The sequence below is a fragment of the Cheilinus undulatus genome, linkage group 16 (genome assembly GCF_018320785.1).
Source record: "Cheilinus undulatus linkage group 16, ASM1832078v1, whole genome shotgun sequence".
In the NCBI taxonomy this organism is placed as follows: Eukaryota; Metazoa; Chordata; class Actinopteri; order Labriformes; family Labridae; genus Cheilinus; species Cheilinus undulatus.
The window spans coordinates 33,570,962-33,594,069 of record NC_054880.1 but is presented as its reverse complement, the minus strand read 5'-3'; the positions used below and the strand labels follow the sequence as shown (position 1 = coordinate 33,594,069).

At 39.5% G+C, this 23,108-nt stretch overlaps 1 protein-coding gene across 2 annotated transcripts; it reads right to left on the bottom strand.

Annotated features, from left to right (window-relative positions):
• Positions 1-11,221: 11,221 nt before the first annotated feature.
• cibar1 (CBY1 interacting BAR domain containing 1) lies at positions 11,222-23,108 on the bottom strand. Of its 2 annotated transcripts, XM_041809258.1 has the most exons (9): positions 22,941-23,108; positions 21,842-22,076; positions 21,668-21,736; positions 18,929-19,030; positions 18,753-18,758; positions 18,175-18,279; positions 17,774-17,887; positions 14,649-14,768; positions 11,222-11,622 (listed from the first exon to the last, which is right to left on the bottom strand). In XM_041809258.1, the coding sequence occupies exons 1-9, from the start codon at positions 22,967-22,969 to the stop codon at positions 11,506-11,508; spliced, it is 897 nt and encodes a 298-aa protein (XP_041665192.1). In that variant the 5' UTR covers positions 22,970-23,108; the 3' UTR covers positions 11,222-11,505. The 2 variants fall into 2 exon arrangements, with proteins under 2 accessions (XP_041665192.1, XP_041665193.1); XM_041809259.1 differs by lacking the exon at positions 17,774-17,887.

The following is a 23,108-nucleotide window of genomic DNA, read 5'->3' as shown; positions in this document are numbered from 1 at the left end:
CGGCTGATAAGCATCTTGCGCAACACAAAGATGTAAGTCTGCCGTCACACATAAAACACACCAAGACTCCTTCTCTCTCCTTCTGTTCACTTTGAACAGAGATGTTTTCATTACTGGCAGCCACAGACTGGGAGGAAGAGAGTGAGGTCAAAGCTGGACTATAGGTCAACAAAAAATAAACGTATGAGCGTCAAAAACATGACCTGAAACACAGAAAAGCACACTCTTGTTTTAAACAGGAATACATTTTGTATTTACATACATAAACTTGGAAGTATGAAACTTTTATTTTACCTAATAATCACACTTTTAAGCTCCTCTGAGCACATTTTGGTCTGTGTTGATTTGGCGCCCCTTGTAAACAAACACTCAGTCCTGATGCTTGTTTTCTAGTGTGCCCTTTGCCCAACAAAGAGGGGGCTAGTGGTGAGATCATCCAAAATGGGACAAACCTTCAAGAGCTCAATACGTCGAGAATAGCTGTTGACAGTGGTAAGTTTCCCAAGCCTTGAAAGGCAGATGGATTTGCCAGACTCCATGTCTGTTATCAGACAAATCCATCTTGAGCAGCTCCAATTTACAAAGTTTGAGCTGAACTAAGCATGGTTCTGACGAATCAGCAGCATTTGGAAGAATGAGGCGTTAGCTACAGGTGGGGTGTAGTTCTACCTAAAGCTGTTAGCAATGGTTTCAGCTTGTGCAGCAGTAAGCTCGGTCATATCTTTAGTATAGCAGCAGTTTTATCAGAACTGGACCACGTTTCTGCATGAAATAAAGAGCAAAAAAGCATTGAAAGCTCTTTATGATGAAAAGATGTTTTTGATCTGTTTCATCATGAGTGCGTCCAGTGAGGGTTTTGCTGGTGTTTACAGTGCCTGCTGCTGTGGTAGCAAATAGCTCAGATTTTGCTGTAAAAAAACAACTGTAGATGGCAGAAAAAACCCCTGGGACAAAACACTGTATGGACTTGGCTGCTTGACCACCAACAAGGACTTTAGCAGCTATGCAACCACAACTCTTCTTGGAAGGCTTTCTAAGAGATTTTGGACTGTTTCTGTTGGAATTTGTGCACATTCATTCTGTAGAGCATTTATGAGGTCAGGCACTGATGTTGGACCAGAAGGCCTGGCTGACAATCTCCGTTCCACTTCATCCCAAAAGTGCTTGATGGAGTTGAGGCCAGGGCCAGTAAAGTTCTTCCATAATGAACTCATCAAACCATGACTTTACTAATACAGTCCTTGCTTTGTGCATTGGGGTGCAGTCATGTTGGAACAGAAAAGGGCCTTCCCCAAACTGTTGCCACACAGTTGGAAGCATAGCAGTGACCAAAATGTCTTGGTATACTGTCTTGGTATACAGCTCCACAGCTCCATCCAATCCAATGCTTGCCATTGCACTTGGTGATTTGAGGCTTGTATGCAGCTGCTCAGCCATGGAAACCCATACATGAATCTCCAACTGCACACTTTTAGTGCTCACATTAACGCCAATGGAAGGTCAGAACTCTCAAGCTAGTGTGTTGGTGACTGTTACACAGCCGTTGACCCTGCTGTGATTTAATGTGGTCTTCTGCTTCATGGCTGAGTTGCTGTTGTTCCTAAACTCTTCCACTTTCTAATAATATCACTCACAGTTGACTGTAGAATATCCAGCAGGGATGACATTTGATGACAGAGATGTCTTACTGCAAAGATGAGACTGGATTGCTTGGTAATTTTCCTGTCGATTTTGGCGAAAAGATGTACATGACGGGTGTGTGAGACCCAGTGCTCATGCAGTTCTGAAAGCCCTGACTTACTTAACATGCTGAAATGAAAATCAAGCTGTGATGCAGACGTTATGCAGCTGCCATGCACCCAGTCTGACACAGCAGTAAGTAGTAGGGGTTAGGGATGTTTTGGTACTAAGCCATAAGTAGTCTCCCGGCCAGAAAGAAAAAAAACCCTGCTATCTATAACCAGTCACATTTATCACTACTTCAGAATCTTTGCCATGGAAAATGTAAATAAAGCCTGTTTGAGCAGCGTCCTGTTATCTGATAACGATTACAAGAATTAAAAATATGATCTGATATGAATAATCAGTCATGTGGCTGATGGTCTTGCTTTATTTAATTGTTCATAAAGGGTCATCAGCGTTAAGTTTATCCTCTTAAACACTCCTCACGGGAGCTTTAAGACAAACTAAAACTACATTAAAAGCACTTTTTAGAAGCATGGTTTGCATTTCCGCCCTCTCATATTTCTCAGGATTTATGACTTTCTCCATAATAGTGTGTCAGTAAAGAACACACACCCACCAGGTTTCTCACTTCCCTCTTATTCTTTGCAAACAGGGATTTATGCTGAGCAGGGACGTCCAACCGACGCCACTATCAGGTTTGGGAAGTAAATAAGAATTCTGCTTTATCATCAGGAGATGATATACTGCAGCCGAGCATGGCGGTAAAATGTCGACATGTACAGATTTACAGCGCTGAACTGTATGCTTGTTTAAAGCACAGACATCCTCTGATTTACGTGTTTACCTGTGACGCTGGTATGCAGGACAGATAGTGAACAACAACTGTCCTGACTTACTGCCCTGACAGCAGTACGCTGCCTTTTATGTTGCTGCATAAATAAGGCAAACGGTTGTTCATGTAAAGAGGACATTCCATAGAAGCTTGAGGTTTCCTATCTTAATCACAAACACGTGACTGGGAGTGCATATACAGCACTTCTGTGCTTACATGAAAACACACAACAGTGCTTTAAGCAGAGGGAGATGAGACATCAACTTCCTTCTTTAAGAGATAACGGTGGCATTTTTACACTGTCATCTATGGTTTTAGATTTGATCTATAGCCAGGTTTAATGTGTGAGAAGCAGATTTTACTTCTGTATTACAGACTGAATAACAATTCATTTATTCTGCCTTTAGAGGAAGTTAATTTGTTAAAAAAAATCTTTCCTTCCTGTTGCATTTCTATCATGTAACTTTTATGTTGAAGACCAGGGTTATTTTGTACATGTCAGACATTTAAAGCTCCTGTTAGGAATTCTTAGCTTGTTATGGAACAGACTTAATACCGAAGCCTCTTTAAGAGCGAAAAACTAAAACAGACCACCAGCAGCAGGTTTCATTATTTCTATGTATTTGCTTCTAATGTTGGGTGGTAGGCTCCGTAGTATTCTGCACCCTTTTTAAACATTTATTCAGGGCCAGGATTCCCTGTGACAGGCACTAATTACTCCTCAAAGAGGCCAAGATACTGTTTGGCATCAAAAACATTTCCAGGACAAGATCAACACAGCAATGAGACTTACTGCTTCCACAGGAGGTGCCAAACTTGACACAAACCCAGATTTCCTCTCAGGAGCTTTAAACTGTTGACTGGGGTGTGATGGTTCACGGGACCGGTATAAAAATTAACTGACACTGGTGCAGCTTCCAGTGTCTCCCATGTGGAGCTCAGCAAAAGTTCAAGCAGGCTGTTTCTACTCGTTCATATCACTCCAATCTTTCTCTCGTCCTGCTCTGGTGATCAGCTGATTATGGGCCTTCACTCTGTGAAGTACTCAGCTAATCAGATTGTGCCACAACCAGGTTTGACCAATCATCATGCACCTGTCATACTTAAAATGTCAATCTGTCTTTCACAGTCGTTTCAACCCTCCTCCACCCCAGCCACCTCCATTCAGTTCATCAGCTTCTAGTCCAGATCCCCACAGGTCTTCTGCTTCTCTTATCCTGCATACTTCCAGGACATGTCATTGGCTCCTGGTCCAGCTTCTCAGATGTCTACTCCATATATGATCTCTCATCAATACCACCGCCAGTATCTGGACTCTATAGAGGGGTATCCTATTCCTGCTGTTTGCCTCCCTAACCCTTCAGGTACAGGAAATCATCACTAATTGCCAAAGACAGTTCTCTTCTGGAAGAGTTTAGGAACAACAGCTACTCAGCCATGAAGCAGAAGACCAGGTTAAATCACAGCAGGGTCAATGACTGTGTAACAGTCACCAACAAACTCGCTGAAGAGTTCTGAACTTCCACTGGCATTAATACGAGCACTAAAAGTGTGCAGTGGGGGCTTCATGAATGGGTTTCCACAGCCAAGCAGCTGCATACAGGCCTCACATCAACAAGTCCAATGGCAAGTGTTGGATCGGGTGGTGTGAAGCATATCGACATTGGACTGTGGAGCAGTGGAAATGTGTTTTCTGGAGTGACCAGTCACGCTTCTCACAGTCAGATGGGTAAGTCTGGGCTTGGAGGATGCTGGCAGAACGTTACCTTCCTGACTGCATTGTGCCAACTGTGAAGTTTGTTGGAGGAGGGATAATGGTATGGGGCTGTTTTCAGGGTCTGGGCTAGGCCCCTTATCAGTGAAGGCTAGTCTTAATGCTTCAGCATACTAAGACATTTTGGACAATGCTATGCTTCCAACTGTGTGGCAACAGTTTGTGGAAGGCCCTTTTTTATTCCAACATGACTTTACCCCAGTGCACAAAGCAAGGACTGTAAAGACAAGGTTTGATGAGTTCAGTGTGGAAGAACTTGACTGGCCTGCACAGAGCCCTGACCTCAACCTTTGGGAGGAACTGGAACGGAGACTGTGAGCCAGGCCTTCTGGTCCAACATCAGTGCCTGACCCCATTAATGCTCTACAGAATGAATGGACACAGAAACACTCCAAAATCTTGTGGAAAGCCTTCCGATAAGAAGGAGGCTGTTGTAGCTGCAAAAGGGGGCCAACTCCATATTAAAGTACATGGATCTGAACACAATGCCATCAGGCAGCTGAATACTTTTGTTCATATAGTGTTCGGCCCATCTGTTAACATGAGGGAGGCGTGCTTTATGACCTTTACTTTAGCCAGTCAGCTGGGGCATCTCTACACATCCTGGCTTCACTCCCAGGCAGCTGTTGCTCCGTCCATCTTCATATACAGTCAGTTAAACTCTAGCAGGTGATCTCTACAGTCTGGTGATTTATAATTCACGCATCACTCTCTACTGCAGCTTTGTGATGCTCTAGATTTAATATGACCTTATGTAGCTTTTACATATTGTGTGTTTGTGGAGTCATCAGACTGCGGCATTAAGCTGAGCTCTCATTGGCTCAGAGTGAGAGGCGGCAGCGGATCACGACTGCATTGATGATGTGGTTATCTGCATATTTTACTTTTCTTCTTTGTCGTGTGTTTGCATTTTTTCTGTGTTATGTGCAGGTTTTTTTTTTTGTCTGCACATAGACGACATACAGGCTGCTACAGGAAGAAGCACACACCCAGTCGCACACATGTGTAACCTTATTTACTGGTGTGAACTCCGGGGATTGTATCAGAGTTCAGAGTTCTTAGAACACCAGCCACACTCAGCGGGCCTGCCAGAGGAGCCACAAAGAGGCAGACGCTCACACATGCACAGAAACATACACACGCCACGGCAGCGCTGTCAATGAGTCAGTGCGTGAGTCACACTCCGGCTATGCTGCCTCTCGATTTTATAACAGCCGCCAGCACGGCACTGTATCAAATATTCCAAACAACTGTACTGTGGGACTGTGTGGCACCTACACTTTCATATGCATATATACTGTACTTACACATTATACATTATACATTCACATACATCTCCTCCAGCCGAATACGCCTGCACAGGCTGAGGAGGAATATTCACACATACAAACAACACCTTTACTTTAAGATCCTGCATACACGCTCACTAATAGACGCACCCTTGTCATTAGGGATGGCTGCACATGAGTCAGAGGGGGAGTGGAGGGAATCCTTACCTGTGTGTCTGCTCTATAAAAGAGCCAGTCACAGGGTTCTGCAGCACAGATACAGACTCCATTAGAGGTGACCTATGATTCACTCTGTGTACTCACAGGAGAGCTCGCGGCTTCAGATAGAAAGGTGGATTATATAGAGGGTGTGTGCACAGAATTTCACATCATAACATGCATTTATATCAGCATCACAGTGAGAGGTGGAATATTCAGTTCCCACCTGTTACACTTTGCTAAATCTACAGGTAGGCAGGTAGCACTGACTGACATGGTGCTAGATGAAAAGGACTGTGTGTCTTATTTATCTGATTCTCTGTAGATACCCTCTTCTTTACTTTAAAGGTACAGTTTTATCAAATAATGTCTTTTGCATATCCTCATCCATCTGTTATATCAGGGAAATGCCACACTGTCCTGCAGAATGACAATAAACTCTTGAATCCTCAAGTTTACGTTCTTAACGTGTGCAAAGTCTTAGCATAAAGTCCCAGTTTTATGAGACAGCAATGTGACACATAATCGGATGTTTTCAAAGCTCAGGTTTGTGTCTTTCTAAACACAATCAGTCTGTTTTTATAGGGAGTTAACAGATAACACACAAACACACCACAGCTATCTACAGGTTCAAAGGAACAGGATGTCTCCATCAGTTTCCTAAATTTTACCATCCAGGTAATACATTTTTTAATCATCGCCCTCTGGTGGCGGCTTAGAGGAAGTAAACAACCTCAGGAACTTGACACTTCTAACTCAAGGTGTTCTTAAGAGAAGAGTGGTTCTGAGCTAGTCCAGCCAAAGGACCCGCCGCCTTCAGAGATTGAAACAGAGATCCAAAAAAAAAAATCAACTATAAAAATTAGTGTAATAAACAAGTTACATTTTAGACTTAAGATGGAACAAAAGATGATTGAACAAAGAGACTGACATATTTTCTTTTACTCTGCCATTAAAACCTGATTCTGGATGTTTTCTGAACGTCTCAAGAAATCTAGACATTATCATAGAAAAAGCAACTTTCTTCAAAATACTTCTATCCAAGATAACAGGATAAATATGCCAAATTCTCAGATAAACACCCAGAGTTTACTCCTTATCCTGCAGAATAAAGAAAAATAAATACATAGGCAAATGTCTGCCTAGAGCTTCAGTACATCCTAGATATTTTACCATAATTTTTTTTTCCAATCACCAATTTGTGACCTGAAAACAACCTTGCGATCCACTTTTGGGTCCTGCCCAACCAGTTGAGAACCACTGTTTTAGAACAATAGATTAAGTCAGTTTTAGTTTTTTAAGCTATCATCACAAAAACTGGAGTGTTGAATTCTCCGTGTTGAACATTTCAGAGTTGATTTTAACTCCATTTTGAGTGAAATAGTCTTCAGTACTGGAGTTATCTGGCAGTGTTGATCCACCAGTGTTAGTTTGACTCTATAGAGTAAATCTATCACTCGTCTTACATCAGTCACTTTGCCCTCATGGTTCCAGTTTTAGACGATTGTTTTTTGGTTCAACTTTATTCATAAGCAAAGTCTGGCAGTCACTTCATGAAATAACCACACTACAGACTAAGGAATAGTTCATGAACAAAACAGAAAAAAAGTCAGATGTTTAATCTGGGATAAAATTATGTACAGACCAGATTTAGAGGTAGGCACACAAACAGTGGCTCGCTTTATCTCTGTCAGTTTTAGCTAATGTTAAAATGGCTACGCTAGCTATGTTACCTCATAAGCCTACGCAGCTAATTTAGCTTTAGCAACAGAAATTTGGCAAATGTAGCTAAAGCTCTTTTAGCCATGCAGATTACACGCCAAGCTTGTGTAGCTGCCTGTGAACTTAGCTTTAGCTTTGTAAACGCTGTAAGCTACGTAGCTCCGTTATCTACATATCTTTTACAGCTAACAGAGCTATGTAAGCTACACTTACTGTGTTTGACTGTCTTCATGGAGGGCAAGGATTTTTCCTGTAAGCAGACTGTTTACTCCACTTTTTTAAATGTTTTGTATTCAGGTGTTACAGGTCAGGTTTTTAACTTTAACCCTTTGGTATCCGAACTCTGAACTGAAGTTTAATCTAACTTTATTTGAAGGTTTTAGCATGTCTTTCTTTTCTGAGATAAACTGCGTCTCAGATAAACAGTCTGCAGCCAGACTGTTTTGAAAATGCACACTACAAGACAGTAAACATATTAACCCTTTCCGAAGTGTTAATTTAACTTGGAATCTGTGAGGATTATATAGACTCAGAAATGTGTCAAATTTAAGTTGAGTTGAGTTGATTTAACTCTGAAGATTTCGCAGTGGGATTTTAAAGTTAGGGGATGCTCAGCTTAATAAATTTCAATCCTTAAAACAGACTTTGAAGTGTGAGGAAGGATGACTGAATGATGAAAAAGACTTCAGCTGACCTACGTCTGTCTGTCCAGACCAAAACTCCACTCACTTATTTGTTCGTACACCCAATATTACAGCTGATATAGACAGATTTTTATAGCCAAAATGTCGGTTATATGTATCTGCAGAAATGTTCATACTGATATCATACCGATAATGTTGTTAATCCCTAATTTATAGTTTGCTATTTAATTTAACTTTCCCATTAGTTCCACTAATGGCAGTGTGCAGTGATCAGTGTTTACTGAAAAAATAAAAAGACCAAAAAAGATTCATGATTTTAACACATTTCATGTCCAGGAATGAGCAGAGAAAAGACTAATCTAAATTTGACTCACTCTTACTCCAAACACAAGTGAACAATAGCTGCTCTGTCTGATTGTAATTACTTAGCAACCAAAATCACAGGACCATGAGCCAAAATAAACAAATAAATAAATAAATAAAAGCAAATGTCTGGTCTTTAGTCTTTGACTACTCTTCCCATCAATAAAACAAATGATGTGTAACGTTTCATATAAAGGATGTGGATTTTAAGGAAATAGGGATTCATTCCATTGATAGTATGGTTGCAAGATGTGCAAAGCTGTATGATGTATGCTGACTAGCCACGATCAGAAGTATAGAACATGCAAGGGCAGATTTACACGAGGGGTATAAGACGATTTAAGATGGTTGATTAGGGTAAATGTACATGAAGTGAGGCATTTTACTTCAGAGAGCCTTCTTATAGCATTCAAGATATAGTAAAGCAGTAAAAGTGCAGGATGTTTTACATTAAGAGGGGCTAAGGTGCTTGTAAAATGAAAGTTCTATTTTATGACACTCTGTTTAGTGGTCACCAGCATAACTCTGTGACTAAAAGAAAACAAAAGCAGAAATGATGACTGTTGTAGGAAAGTCCAAATGTAATGTCCTGACATGTTCATGCAGGGTCTGAGGAGGTTAAAATTCTGAGAGGCTCTTGAATTGTTTCTTTTCACAAATATGTTCATATTGAAACCTCTCTGTCATGTTCTGGACTTGTGTTTGTCTTAGTCTCTGTCCTGTGGGTGACTCAGCTGTTTTTCTTTTCATTTATGCTGTAGTAAAATATATCCTTTTCCAAAATGTAAACCCCTTTTCATAAAACATATAACCGTTTTATTAATGATATTAACAACGTGGATGGGCAAAAACGTCAGGATGCCAGAAATTAAAGTAGAAGAAACTGAGACAACATTTTTTTGGAAAAGCATAGAATAATTGTGAAAAGAGACAAAAGATGGATGGAGGTAACAAAGTGCAGTGGCGGAAAAATGCGTGAAAAATGGCAAAATGGAATAAAAGTGGCAAAAAGATGTTGAAGAAATGGGCAAAAATGGGGTAGAATAGCAAAGGAAGCGGCAAAGATGGGAAAAAGCTGCAAAAACAATGCAAAACTTTGCAAGTGGCAAAAAATGGATTAAGTGACCAAAATGGGCAAAAAGGTGGCATCAATAGGCAAAATGGGTTTAAACTGACAAAAAAATGGGCGAAAAGTGCCAAAGAATGGACAAAAAATGGGAAAAATGCAGCAAATTTGTGTAAAAATCAGCAAAAAATGGCAAAAGATGGCTAAAGTTGGCAAAAGTTGCCAAAAAATGTTGCAGAAATGCACAAAGAAGGGCAAAAAGTACTAAAAAGTAGTAAAGCAGCGTCATCCTCTGTGCTAAAAACTTTTGCAGACTTTGTGGTACCTTTATTCCCTGTGCACAACTTTGGGTGTCTGTAGTTCAGCTAAACTTTAAAGCATTAATTCTCCCTTCATGGTTATGGGTGAAATCTGAAGACATGAGTGATCTAGTTTGCCATCTCCAGAAGAAAAACCTGTGGAACATGACAGCTCATGGCAAAGTGAGATCAGTGGCACACGCAGCTCTAGGGAGAGGTAGCGCATATGAAAGCAGCTGCACGAGTCTGTGCAAGGGTTGACGTGCGCCGTGGGTGATAGATCTGAAAGGAGTGGCGTGACGCTTATGGGCAATGAGTCAGAGTCAACGATAAGGACCCGGGGTTATGACTGACCTCTCTCAACTGTCCCTGTTTTCTCCCCTCCTCCTCCTCCTCCTCCTCCTGTTTTCCCTCCACATCTGGTTCTCTGCATGAGCTTCCTTGTTTGTATTTTACAGTCAATGACTCATAACTAACTCCCTCTTCCTTTGTACCCTTTCTCTTTCAAACCTTCTCCTCTCGGCGATCCATCCTTCCTATCAGTCCTTCCCTCTTGTGATCAGGGCGTGGAGCCTTCAGGTTTACCTGCAATTGGAAAAACTCTGACTCACACAAACACACTTTATAGGCGATGACTCATTGCAGCAGAGACCATTCAGATCCACAGTAAACCAAAGACAAACTGGTGTTAGCGTGACTGTGTTTGCATACACATTAACCTTTATATGCATCAAGGTGTTGTTGCACAAAGGATTGATGACACACCACCTACGCAGCTTTTAAAAGGCAGAGGTAATCAGCTGTACTGGAGGGGGAATTTTTGAAGGCTAAATATTTGTTTTACCAGAATGAAAGAAAATCTTGCAGAAAAACAAAACAAATCTCAACTTGTGCATAAATTGCTTCTATTCAGACGGAAAATGATCTAAACTTGTGCTGTTTGTGCGTACGAGTCCAGAGGCAGAAAAGTGTTGATCATGACACGAGCAGCCGAGGAGTGATGAATGTGTTGAGTGGCTCACAGGAGCCATCAGCCAACACAGTGGCAGCAGGCTCCGCTGTGACAGACAACACATACTGTAACGACACTCGCACATACGTCCTGATAAGCACAGACTGTGTGGTGCAAAATGTCCCCGGCTTCATTTGTACCACTCTTTGCATGTCTGTGGAAGAGATGAGTCACTTTCAACAGCGGCCGTCACGTAACTACTGCCACTTAGACTGATTCACATTTGCAACAATTTTCTAAAATAACAATCAAGCTCTCTGCAGGCGTTTTATGCAAAGTGACTGAGGGTACGCCGTGCACTTATTATAGAACAGCAATACACTGGAACAATGCAAAATAAGAAAAGGGATTTATTCATAAAAGATGGCAACATGAAGCAATAAAAAGCACAATGATGAAATACTTAAAGAGCATTTTGACTCTGTTATGTACAAAACTAGACTGTTTTTAAGGCAAATGTCCGTCTAGAACAGCACGTTCTCTATCCCACAACTACAACGTACTTTCACTACAATACTGCTCTGAGTGCCGGTTTCAGGTGAGTTTGGCAATGACTCAGCTCTGCTTTTACAAGGCTGTAAAACATGAACAAACCTTTTTTTTTCTTCCGCACATATTAATTAATTTTCATCATCTGTGTCATCTTCTTCATCCTCCTCTTCTGATTCCTCCTCATCCTCCTCGTCTTCCTCTTCCTCCTCCTCTCTCCTTGTCTGCCGGTTGCCGGTTCTTTGTTGCTGTGACAACAAATATATAGTCACTATGCAACTCAAACACTTAGCAGGTAGTCATTAAGCACAATTGGAGCTTCCGCTCGGTTGGTTTTCTCTGTTAATGAAGGATGTGGTTAAGAGTGGAGATAATACAGGTAAGAACCTGAACACAGAATACCCCCATGGTTCTTTTGTTCTAAATTTGTAGTCGAGTACTTTTGGAATATAAATGTGTCAATGGCTTTAAGAAGGTGAACATGTTTAATCAAAGAAAAAAATGTGTATGATTTACTTTTGTTAGCAGTATTTTTTGCATGCCACCTGCAGTTCCAGCTGTTTTCATGCAAGTCTGTTATTTGTCAAGTGATGATTACATTTTTTTCACAGGATTCATCACACTGTCATGTGGTTTTGTAAGCTATAATCTGGACATCTGTAGATAAAACATATGAAGAAAAGAAGATGGCTCTTTAAAGATTAAAAATGCTGCTTTTAAGTAAGTGAAGACTAGCTGTTCAGATCTGTAAGACAGTGCAGAGTCATCACTAAGATGCTGGAATAAACTGAACATAGAGATAAATGCATGAACCTACAGTTGTGCAATGACATATAAGTAACCTTGTAAAGCTGATGGGTTTGCCAGACTCCATCTCTGTCATCACACAAATCCATTTTGAAAAGCTCCAGTCAACATGCATTGTGCCTAACCGAACACATAATCAGCGCCATTTGTAAGGAACAAGGCGGTAGCTAGGGGTGGGCCTTAGTTGTAGTCAAAGCCATTTGTAATGGCAGCCTCCAGGGCGATGATTAGCTTGACTGTAGCTTTAGCATAGCGCCAGTTTTACTGGAACTGGACCATTTTTCTGTATGCAATAAAGAATGAAGACAACACAAAGTTTTTATGATATGAAAGATGTTTTTTCGCTCTCCTGGCGACCTGCTTTGGCAGGAGTTTGTGAGAGTTATGGGGGAAAGGATTAGTTGTTGTGTGAGTGGTTGTGCACAATGGCTGCTAGTGGAGTGATTAGCCCAGACTTGGCCACAGTGGTAGTTTTCTCCAAACTGGATGTTTCCTTATTAAAACAAGGGCAGAGAGCAACACTGAAAGCCTTCCTTAACAGAAAGGATGTTTTTTCGCTCTTCTCCTGGTCTGCTTCAGCATGAATTTACAGTCATTAAGAGTGAGGTTTGCCAGTGTATCCTATGGCTGCTGCTGCAGTAGCTATTAACTAGTAGCTACTGGAAAGCACCAGTTTAATTGGAGCTGGACCATATTTCTTATTAAAACAAAAGCACAGAGCCACACTGAAAGCTTTTGCTAAGAGACGGGACATTTTTATTTTATTCAAGGAGGAGCTCCACCATTGACAGTCTAAGGCCTCGTCCACACGGAGACAAATTCAGGAGTATACGCGAAGGTTTTTTTTTGTCATATCAGCATACCATCCACATGGAAACGGCGTTTTGGGAGGCAGTAACTGCTACTTTTTGAAACCGGGTCCCAGAGTCAACAAATACTGTTTCTCTGTGTGGACAGCCAACTGCATCTTTCTTGAAACAATTACATCATACATAGCATAGCCCACTTACACATGAAGCGCGAGCCCGCTGCTCCAGCTGCTGAGCTGAAGAAAGGATGAGTGACAGAGATCAGTAGAGAATAAGTAAACAGCTTTATTTCAGCTGAAAAGTGTGTGTATTTTTAAATTACATCTTAAATATGTTCACTGTTGTCAGTCCAGATCCTCAGCTGATAAAAATCAGTTTATAGAAATGTTTGGAGCCATAACAGTACATTAATAAAGACACAAGATGAAGCTGGACTATTACAGTAGATAGAACAAGCATTCAGTTAGAGATGAATATAATCTAAACCCCACTCCATTCTCCTTCCTCTGACCTTAAAGGAAAATTAAGACCTTAAATTTCAGCAGATCAATGAGGGGGTAAAAAAATATCTAAGGTGACAAGGCATTTAATGACAACGGACTGTGCTTAACAGCTGTACAAATAATCCCATGATGTCTGATTAACACAATGGTTTTATTGGCGAAGGACTAAAAGGCTGAAGTCCTTCAGTATTTATCATAGATTAAATAAAGGAGCCTTTGTAAATTAACCTGATCTTCATTTGGTTAAATACTGAAGTTATTTTTCTGAGTACTTAATGAAGTGAACATATGCAAATGAATCATGCAAATGCAAAAAGTAATGCTTAATCTATTCAGCTTGATACAGAATTAAGTATTTTTCAAAGTGCAATGAACATAAAAGTTTATGGTTATTTTAGTATTTTTATTTGCATCTAGGTTATCATATAAACACATCTAGTGATGTATACCAATTTTGAGATAAATATAGAAATGTGTCTATTTTTCATGATCTCATGGCTGATTGTATATTTCCCTCATTTTTACAATTTCTAGATAGCTGAAATTAACTTGAGGGCCACCTAAGTGGGGGGGGGGGGGGGCCGCATGTGGCCCCTGGGCTGCCAGTTGCCCACCCCTGCACCAAAATATCGAGGCACACTCTGTAGTCCATCAGTGGTTAATTGTACTTTTTTCAGGGTAAATTCATGTCTCATCTTTAACATCTGCCTGGTGTACGTGCAGTTTAATTCCCTCAACACAAGGACGCTCTCTTTTCCTTTCCCCTTTCTCACACCTCCCCTTGACCCTGTGACATTTTTCAACGAGGCCAAGAAAAGATAGAAGGGACTAAGGGAGTATATCTTTTTAGAAATTTTGACCAGACCCTACATATATTTCATGAGACAGATGCACAGGAGAAGAAAAAGCCCATCAAAATGGCAGGCAAACTGCTGCACATTGTCTAAGTTGCACAAATTTGCAGTCATTTTTTGTGCAATGTAGACCGTGTGCGGGACTTTTCTAACAATATTCTATAAAACGAAAAGTCAATGCAAAGGACTTCCATTTTTTTGTAGCTTTGTCAATGCAACAGGTGTCATTCTCCTTTGATGTTTACTAGTATTATACTGCTGTTAAAACACAATATAATGACAAGCCATGTCTGCATCTTACCTGCAAAGTCCCTGATGTACTGAGGAAGGACCCGGTCCGATCAAGGGAGGTTTTGGAATTAGCTCTCACTATGTCTAAGCGTGATTGGTAGTCAGGGGGATGCAGCGAGCTCCTGAACACCTGCCAAAGACAGTAGGCGCTTTATTATTCTAAAGAGAAACACGAGGATGGAAGCAATGCCCACATCTTTATCTATAAGCTTTATATGTACAATGAAAACAATGCATGAAAACCTGGATTCAAACTGTAAAGAGGACATCAATGTGAACATAAATCATAGGTCGGCACACGACAGTTACGAGATCTTACGAAACCTTTGGACTCATTCAGCTGTTGTCATGAGGAAAACATAACACAGATTCTTTACAACCTGGAATATCCTGCAAATCAACTACTGGGCAAGAAATCTTTCCTCAGTCATCAACAAACAGCTCTGAAGGAATGCCTCTGATAGCACAACAAACTGCCGTTCAAACCACACTGATGGTTTTTACAGTGTTGAAAATAAATTCCCCAAGTGCTCCTGATCTGGATTATCTTCATGCCTGTCATTGTGCATCTTTCAGATGATTCAATCTCTCATGCTTTGTTCTATGAGTCATTGAAAAACAGCCCCATCTGGGTGAGGAGTTTCGCTTCGATATGAATGGAAGCAAGATGATTCAGTGCAACAACACACAGACGAGATGGCGAGGGGTGGAGGAAAAAAAAGCACAAGGGCATCTGCAGGAGGAACCTCACGCGCTCGAATATCATTGATCCTTTGTTTTTACCACGGCGGGTTTTGTCTCAAAATAGTTCAGCAAACAATCCAAAGCAAAGAGTAAACAGAAGAAAGGAGCTAGTTCTGCTCTGAATGGTGCCTGATCCACCGCAGATTACTTCAAAGTTACCACATCAGTGAGAGGGCGTGGACGATAGAGTGACTGTGTTTGAGCGATGAGTCAGAGAGGAAAGGGTGCACAAGGTCATTATATGGCCTGGACCTGCTCGTATCAGACACAGCATAGGGCCCTGAAAGAGGGTGACTTATCCCTGATACAGTTTCATACATGTACAACCTGTGCCACTGACACTTCAGTGGATATGTCAGTCTTTACAAAACTATTGATGCTACCATTTATCACTGTTTTAAACGTGGGCTGTGCAGTTGAGATTGTTGCCACCTCACAGCAAGAAGATTCCTGGTACATATCCTGGTTGGACATCCTGTGCATGTGCAGATTCTCTCTTGCTTTTTCCCACAGCCCAAAGACACGCTAGTTAGATTAATAAGTTGTTTGCGGATGATGTCCTGTTGCAGCAAATAATTTTTTTGTTTGTTTGTCTCTAAATGTCAGCCCTGCGATTGATTGGCAACCAGTCCAGGATGTGACCCACCTCTTGCCCACACCTGCCGGGATAATTGGAGTAGATAAAGGATAGAATGGGATATTCAAAATGTCTAAAGACTTTGAAAAATTGCCTCTTTAGTCAAACAAAAACAAAAAGTCAAGAAATATTTTGGCCTTTGTTACAAAATAACAGCTGACAATAGAGGCCACAAAAACATTTCAAGGTGAAAATGCTAAACTTTTGTTGCCTTTTGGTTGTCTGTCTACACGAGATCGGCAGTGCCTGAAAACAGAACAATTTGGAAATGAGCTCCAGAGTGCAAAGTTTATAAAACACTCCTATCACAGTCTCCATGTAGACTGGCAAAACAAGACTTTATGAAAACACACATGCACTATGGTCGTGCCGTCTGCAAGTGGAAGAATTTGAAAACAAAGATGGAAAATAAAGCAGAACATTGTTGTGCAAACAGGGCCAGAGACTGGTGAAGAATGGTGAACAATGAACAGTACTCTGGCCTTCCCCTCACAGTCTCTCACTGAGCCCCAGAACTAGCAGAAAAAATAATCCATGTTTAAACAGACCTTATGCGCAACACTAACGCACACCAGACTTTATGTCTTCTACTGACCACTGCACACTCTGTGTGCTGCATCCTTTAGGATATTGTACTGCACCAGTAAACCTTCACATCGGTACAGTTGTTCCTTTTGCACTTTAGCACATACTTTTTTGTGATGTTTTTACTGTATTTTATATTTTGTGATGTTTTTACTATATTTTATATTTTCATTCTTCTAAGGTACTTTTCTATGATAATCTATTTACGTTTGTAGCCTCTTAATATTTTTACTCTTCTTCTGTGTTAACTTTTTTGCATGAAACACCAAATCAAAAGCAGTGTATGTGAAAATGTACTTGGCAACAAAACTCAATTCTGATTCTGGTACAGTGTCTATAACTACAAATGACTAGAACTGCTGAGAAGGGAAAAAATATTGTTTTAATTTCTATCCTATTTCACAGGATAACAACTGGAATGAGTCACTGCACTCATATGAATGTGTGGTGAAACAGTTATCCATGTTTGTGCTGGTTTATTTATCTATTCATCTTTCTGTTCAGTTAAGTTTGCAAGATTTTGGTTTGCTTTCCTAGCAGGTAGAAATTACTTACTACTGTAAACTGAGCTATATTTGAAATCCATTAACCATTTCACTGTCTCTATGCATACAAACTTACATATAACTATGTATGCATCTTCTGTGCAATATTACATACATAGATTCACTTATGTATGCAATCCCCGTGCAATAAAACATGCATAAACATGTCTATTTATGCAATTTCCTTAAGCACATACTGTACATGATCATGTGCAATACACTATAGCACTTTACCATCTACCTTACACACTGTAATTATCGCTTTATTCCTGGTCAGTCTTAAGCATAATCAAATAGCCACCTTCTGTACTGTTATATGTGGGTCTTTGTATATACATGTTTATACTGTTTGGTCTCTGTGTGTTTTCTGGTTTTATGTATATTGTTTATTTTCATTATGTTCACGCTTGATGTAAACTTTTAAATGCATATCATCAACCTGCCAGGGACTATGGATGGATATTAGCCTATGGCTACAATCAGGCACATTTACATATCCATGTCCATCAGTGTGCACTGTCCACTGTAATAAATAAATGAAAGGTTGATGTGTCCTTTCGCTGTCTTTTTCAGCTGAGGTCACATTTCCAAACTTCAACAAACAGGTGTGGAGCACCAGCTTACCTCCAGGTCCTCCTCCTCATCTACACTCTGAATGCTCTGGTAGGCCAGTGTGTACACTTCCAAAGCCTTTGCATGGAATGACATTTCCACTGTCATAAACTCTCCAAAGATCCTCTATGAAGGGAAAAATAAAGATGATTTATCAGGACTGAGTTGTCTTAAGCATTGTCTGAATGAATCATAACTGTCTGGTGACCAAAACACAATAAAAGTTCTGAAATGACAAAACGAGAATAGTTCCAAACAACTGAAGGAGGATAAAGAGATGTGGGTAGCTGTCAAAAGTCCAAAGCATCACTGTCTGGTATCACTTCACTGCCTCCCACTGCTTCAGCAGACATTTGTTTCTAACCACTCACACTGTTCATTTGAACTGAATGAAAAGACTCAGAGCTGCAGACCTTGATGTCCCGGATCTTCTGCATCTCAAACTCGTCTATGGTCTCCTCCAGCTGCCTGGTGGTCCGTGTGGCGTCCATGGTGGCTCTTTGGAGCTCGCTCTCAGCCTTAAAAAACAATTAGAACACACAACATGCTGAATAAGAGGTTTAACAAAAGTTTATCACAGAATAAGTTCTTGATGATTCATCAATCAGAAAGTAAATACCTTCTATCCTGGCTTGTTTTTGACTGTACACATGAATAAAAATGTTTGTCACATGCTTGAATGAAGTTTACAGCTACACATTACTAAAAAAAACAGGTGCCATGTAAAATCAGCTGTTGTAATGACTTTTACAGGTGTGGGTTGGCATGCATACAGTCATTCTTATAATGACAGATTCCTGAGTTTATAGAGATTAGAGAGTGATTTATAAGTCAATTAATGCTGGGCTCTGCATGTGATAAGGACAAATGAAACAATATTTATATATAAATCTATCATACAGCATCCATTTCATTTCAATGTACATCAGAAGTGTATTCATATGTGCCGTCACACATCAGCAGTGATGAGATTCAGGTTAATGGGACAAACCTGAGACTGAAGCTTCAGTCAAGGAAAAGAAGAAGTGAGTAACAGTCTACTTTCATATTTATTCTACAGGTTGATCCTGATACTCTGCAAAATGCCAGCAGCACTTTAAAAGAAACAAGCCTGTTGTAAAAGCACAAAAAAAATCTGTTTAAGTCTGAAATAGGAGGAAAGGATACAATGATCTGCCTGTCGGAGGGGTTTCTCTGTCTAGTCCTCTCAAGCTGAGCCATCTGTTTGGCCTCTCTGTCTCTGGCACTCTGAGTAGCTTTCAGATCTTCCTGCATGGAGTGACAAGGACACAAGCACAATGTTTTTATTAAGAAGGATAAAGCAGTGATGGTTTTATGAATATGTAAGGATATGATCAGAAAACTCATTTGTGAAGCTCAGAGTTTCTTGATTACACCCTGGATGTTAATAAATGTAGCCTATTTAAATTACTAAAAATAACTGCTCTGAATATTTTTTGTAACTGATGCTGAATAGGGATATTATTTCCTATTACATAATAATAACATCTTACAATTTTGGTCATCTCTAGACTAAAATGTCTTTCGGTTGTGGTTAGGACTCAAAGAAGGCAGAGGGGAGTTATGGTGAAGACTGTGGAGAGGTTTGTTGGGCTTGTAGGATAGTTAACTAATACTGCCCTCATGTGGCCATGAAAATAACAGAAGATGAATGCTCCACAGCTTGACAGTCTTTTTTTCTTATTTTCTTGACACATTTGCTGCACATTTAATCTTCAAATATGCCTACAACTACAGAGGCCCGGAAGTGCAATACACAATTACAAATTACAATTGTAAATTTGCTACAGAAGTTGTAAAAATGTTCTACAACTTGTAGATCTGCCTCAGCTCATGCAAAAGTGTTTCATGTTTTTAAAATGATTTGTTAGATGTAAATTATTTTTCAGCCTTTGTAACAGTGTTTTAGAAATTTAAACTGTTTTATGAAATGTAAAAATGTTTCAGATTTTATTGTTTTAAATTAGACTTTGTAAATATGTTTGGCTAATGTAAATTTGTTTCATAATTTGAAAAAGTGTTTTGTGAAATATAAAAATGTTATGTTTAATGTAAATTTGTGTCAAGCTTTTTAAAATTTATCAGACTTTGTAATTTTGTATTAGACCTCCAGGCCACCATATAAATAGGTAGCTGTAGTAGTTTATATGAATAAAAAACAGGACTTTAGGTAACAGGATATATACAGAGATTCTGATATCAAATTGAATACTTTCAAGACCTTTCCAAAGCCCCTCTCAATGCTTTTTAAGACCCCATTGGATCTTCAATTTTCAACCAGTTACACTAGCAACAGTTATGTGCATGTTTTGTGTGGACTGTAAGATAAAAATGTGACGGACTAGTCATGATAATGCAGATAATATTTTTTAACAAATAAAGGTTTTTTGAGATGCTAGCAGTGCTAACATTAACATACTCTGTGCTAGTATAACAGTAGGCATAAGCTCCATTGTAAACCTGCTTTTTATTTGCTAAATCCTGTGAAATGTTAACAATGACTCAAAGAATTCTCCTCCAGCCACCTCTCAGAAAACTTGCATTCACCCTCATTTACATTCACACAGCACTGATCTCATTGTTTACTTTCTATCTGGGGATAGCAGCTGCAGCAGCCTTTTCTGTCTTTGAGTATCACTGCAACTAAAATGTGATCTCTTAACAAGCATGAGTAAGACCATGAAGTTGTGTTGTTTCCCTGGATAATTACAAAAGAGTCAGCTGTCAATCGATTTAAAACAGTTACCATGATTTATTACAAGCTAAGTGATCAGTCAGTCAAAGTTTATCACACAGGTGTCAAACTCAAGGCCCGGGGGCCAAATCTGGCCCATGGAACAGTTTAATCCGGCCCGCAAGATTATCTCATATTTCTGTTATAACTGGCCCATCAGTATGAGGTCTGCAGATTTCCTCAAGTATAAAAATGTGAACTTATCCTTGATGATTTAAGATATCCTTGTTAAGTCATACAAACTAAAAAAGGGGTTAAATATTTAAATAAGAACTCAGGAATGTGGGAAAAGAAATTAATTTATGTTTTTATTTTACATTTTAGATTTAGCATCTCACAATTAAGACTCAAACGTAGGATTTTGACTTTTAATTTCATACTTTGAGAATTTCAAGTCATAATTTTGACTTCTCATATAATATTTTGAGCTTCAAGATTCATAATTCCAATTTTTAAGTGATATTTTGACCTTTTAAACTAATTATTTTGTATTTTACCTCATATTTTCAACCCCTTACTTTGACTTCATAAACCCATAGTTTGACCTTTTAGACTCACAATTTAAAATTCTGAATCATGTTTTGATTTTTAATTTCATGATTATAAATTTTAGTTCATGTTTTGACCTTTTAAACCAATGATTTTGACTTCTTTTAATATATTTGTAATTAAAAACATTATTTTTCAATTTCAATTTCATGTTTTGACCTTTTTGAACTAATAAATTTACTTTTCTCAGATTGTGAGCCTTTAAAACTTATCTTTTTAACCATTTAAATGTCAAAATCACTTAGCATCAGTGCTAAGTTTTGTTCATATTTAATTACTGGTGAAACAAGGTTGACAGTTTGTGGTTAAAAAGGTGACCCTGTTAGGCCCTCAGGTTAGTCCTGAATGCAGAATCCCGCCCCTGCTGTGATTGAGTTTGACACCCCTGGTTTATCACATCTATCAATAACATGAGTGTATGCATCACAGAAAATAGGTAAATTTGCACTTGTTTCTGGATTATGACCTCTGCCTATCAGGTTTTAATTTGACCCCATCCTTCACCTTATGGAGGGTTATTCACAAACTACTTTAACCTGATGGAGATGTACCATTCAACAAGATTACTTCCTAACATGACAGCAGCTCAACGCAGCACTCACCCTTTTACGTTTCACAACAGCTCCATAGCTTTTTAACGGCTCTATGACTTTGGCTTCAAGTCTTTCCACCTGTATGGCAAATGATTTCACACAAGGATTACCCATCACATTAAGACTGTTGCTGTGAATACAGAATTATGATAGCAAGACAAAATTAAAAGCCTGCAGTTTTACCTCAGCTTGGCGGTAGTCCTCAACCTTAGCAAGGTGGTCAGCGAACTGCTTCAATCCCTTTTTCAGGTTTGGTGTTTCTGTGTCTGCATACACGCCTATTTCCCGAACCAGTAAATCGGCCTTGTCTCGTAGCCGTGCTGTTTTACGGGCGTAGGCAGCAAACAGTTGGCACATCTCTCCAAAATGTTTTTCCACATTGGTGATATTTTCCTGGATCTTTCTTGTCTGGTTGTCCCTGGAAAGAATGGAGAATAGCACTGGTAAAAAAAAGGGCTAAAAATGCAAATGCAATCCATATTTGCCTGCAAAAAGGAATCCTATTTTTGGTCTTGTATACTTGTTCATAATAGATTTTAATATGCAACCACATAAGTATACAGTGCCCCTGTCTGCAAACGACCAAAACATCTTTCAGTAAAGTTTATTTTGTCCAAGATTATTTGGTATTTATTTACCTGGTATATAAAACACAGATGGATATGACTGAGGTCACCCTTTTCCAAACATCCTAGTTTTATTTTAGATGCTAACATTACTTTAATTTTGTACACAGAAACAAAATAGTGTGACAAAAGAAAAACTGCGTCAGTGTGTCTGGAACTGGGAATCTGGAAAAGGTGGAAGGAATCATGAAGATCAAGGATATGTGAAGACTTAGAAAGAAAACCGCGATCAGGCTGTTATCCAGCAAAAAGGAGACACAACTGACTATATGTATCAGAGGATCATCATTTAAACCCTTGTAGTTTTTGTCAGGTTAGAATGAATTAACCTTTTACTTCGTTTTATTTCGTGATGAAGCGCATATTTAAAAAGCTAGCGTTTTCTTCAGACAAAAAAACTCAGCCAATAACCGATCACCTTTCATGGACCACGACGTCTTTAGTCAGTGAGCTCAGAAAATAAAGCTAACTCATCTCTCAGTTTAACACAGTCTCAGTATGAACCCGAAGAAGAATCAGTAAAAAGAAGAACTAGAAAACAAACCTTGATTCGTTCCAAATGGTTGTATAATAAACCTTAAAGCTACCTATTGGTGCTCCAGTTACCTGAACAGACGTAATTTTAGGATTTAGTTAGACGGTTAGCCTTCTCTTACCTCGCTCGTGCATCCGGTGTTCGACTCATCTTTGTAAAAATAAAACGGATTCAGTGTTCACTCAAGTTTACGGGGATAGTTACATAGAAAAGCTAGCTAACTATGGATCAGCTTTTCTCCACAGCTATCACGCCAGCCTGCCGTTTCCATGGAGTCTCAGTAGTTTCC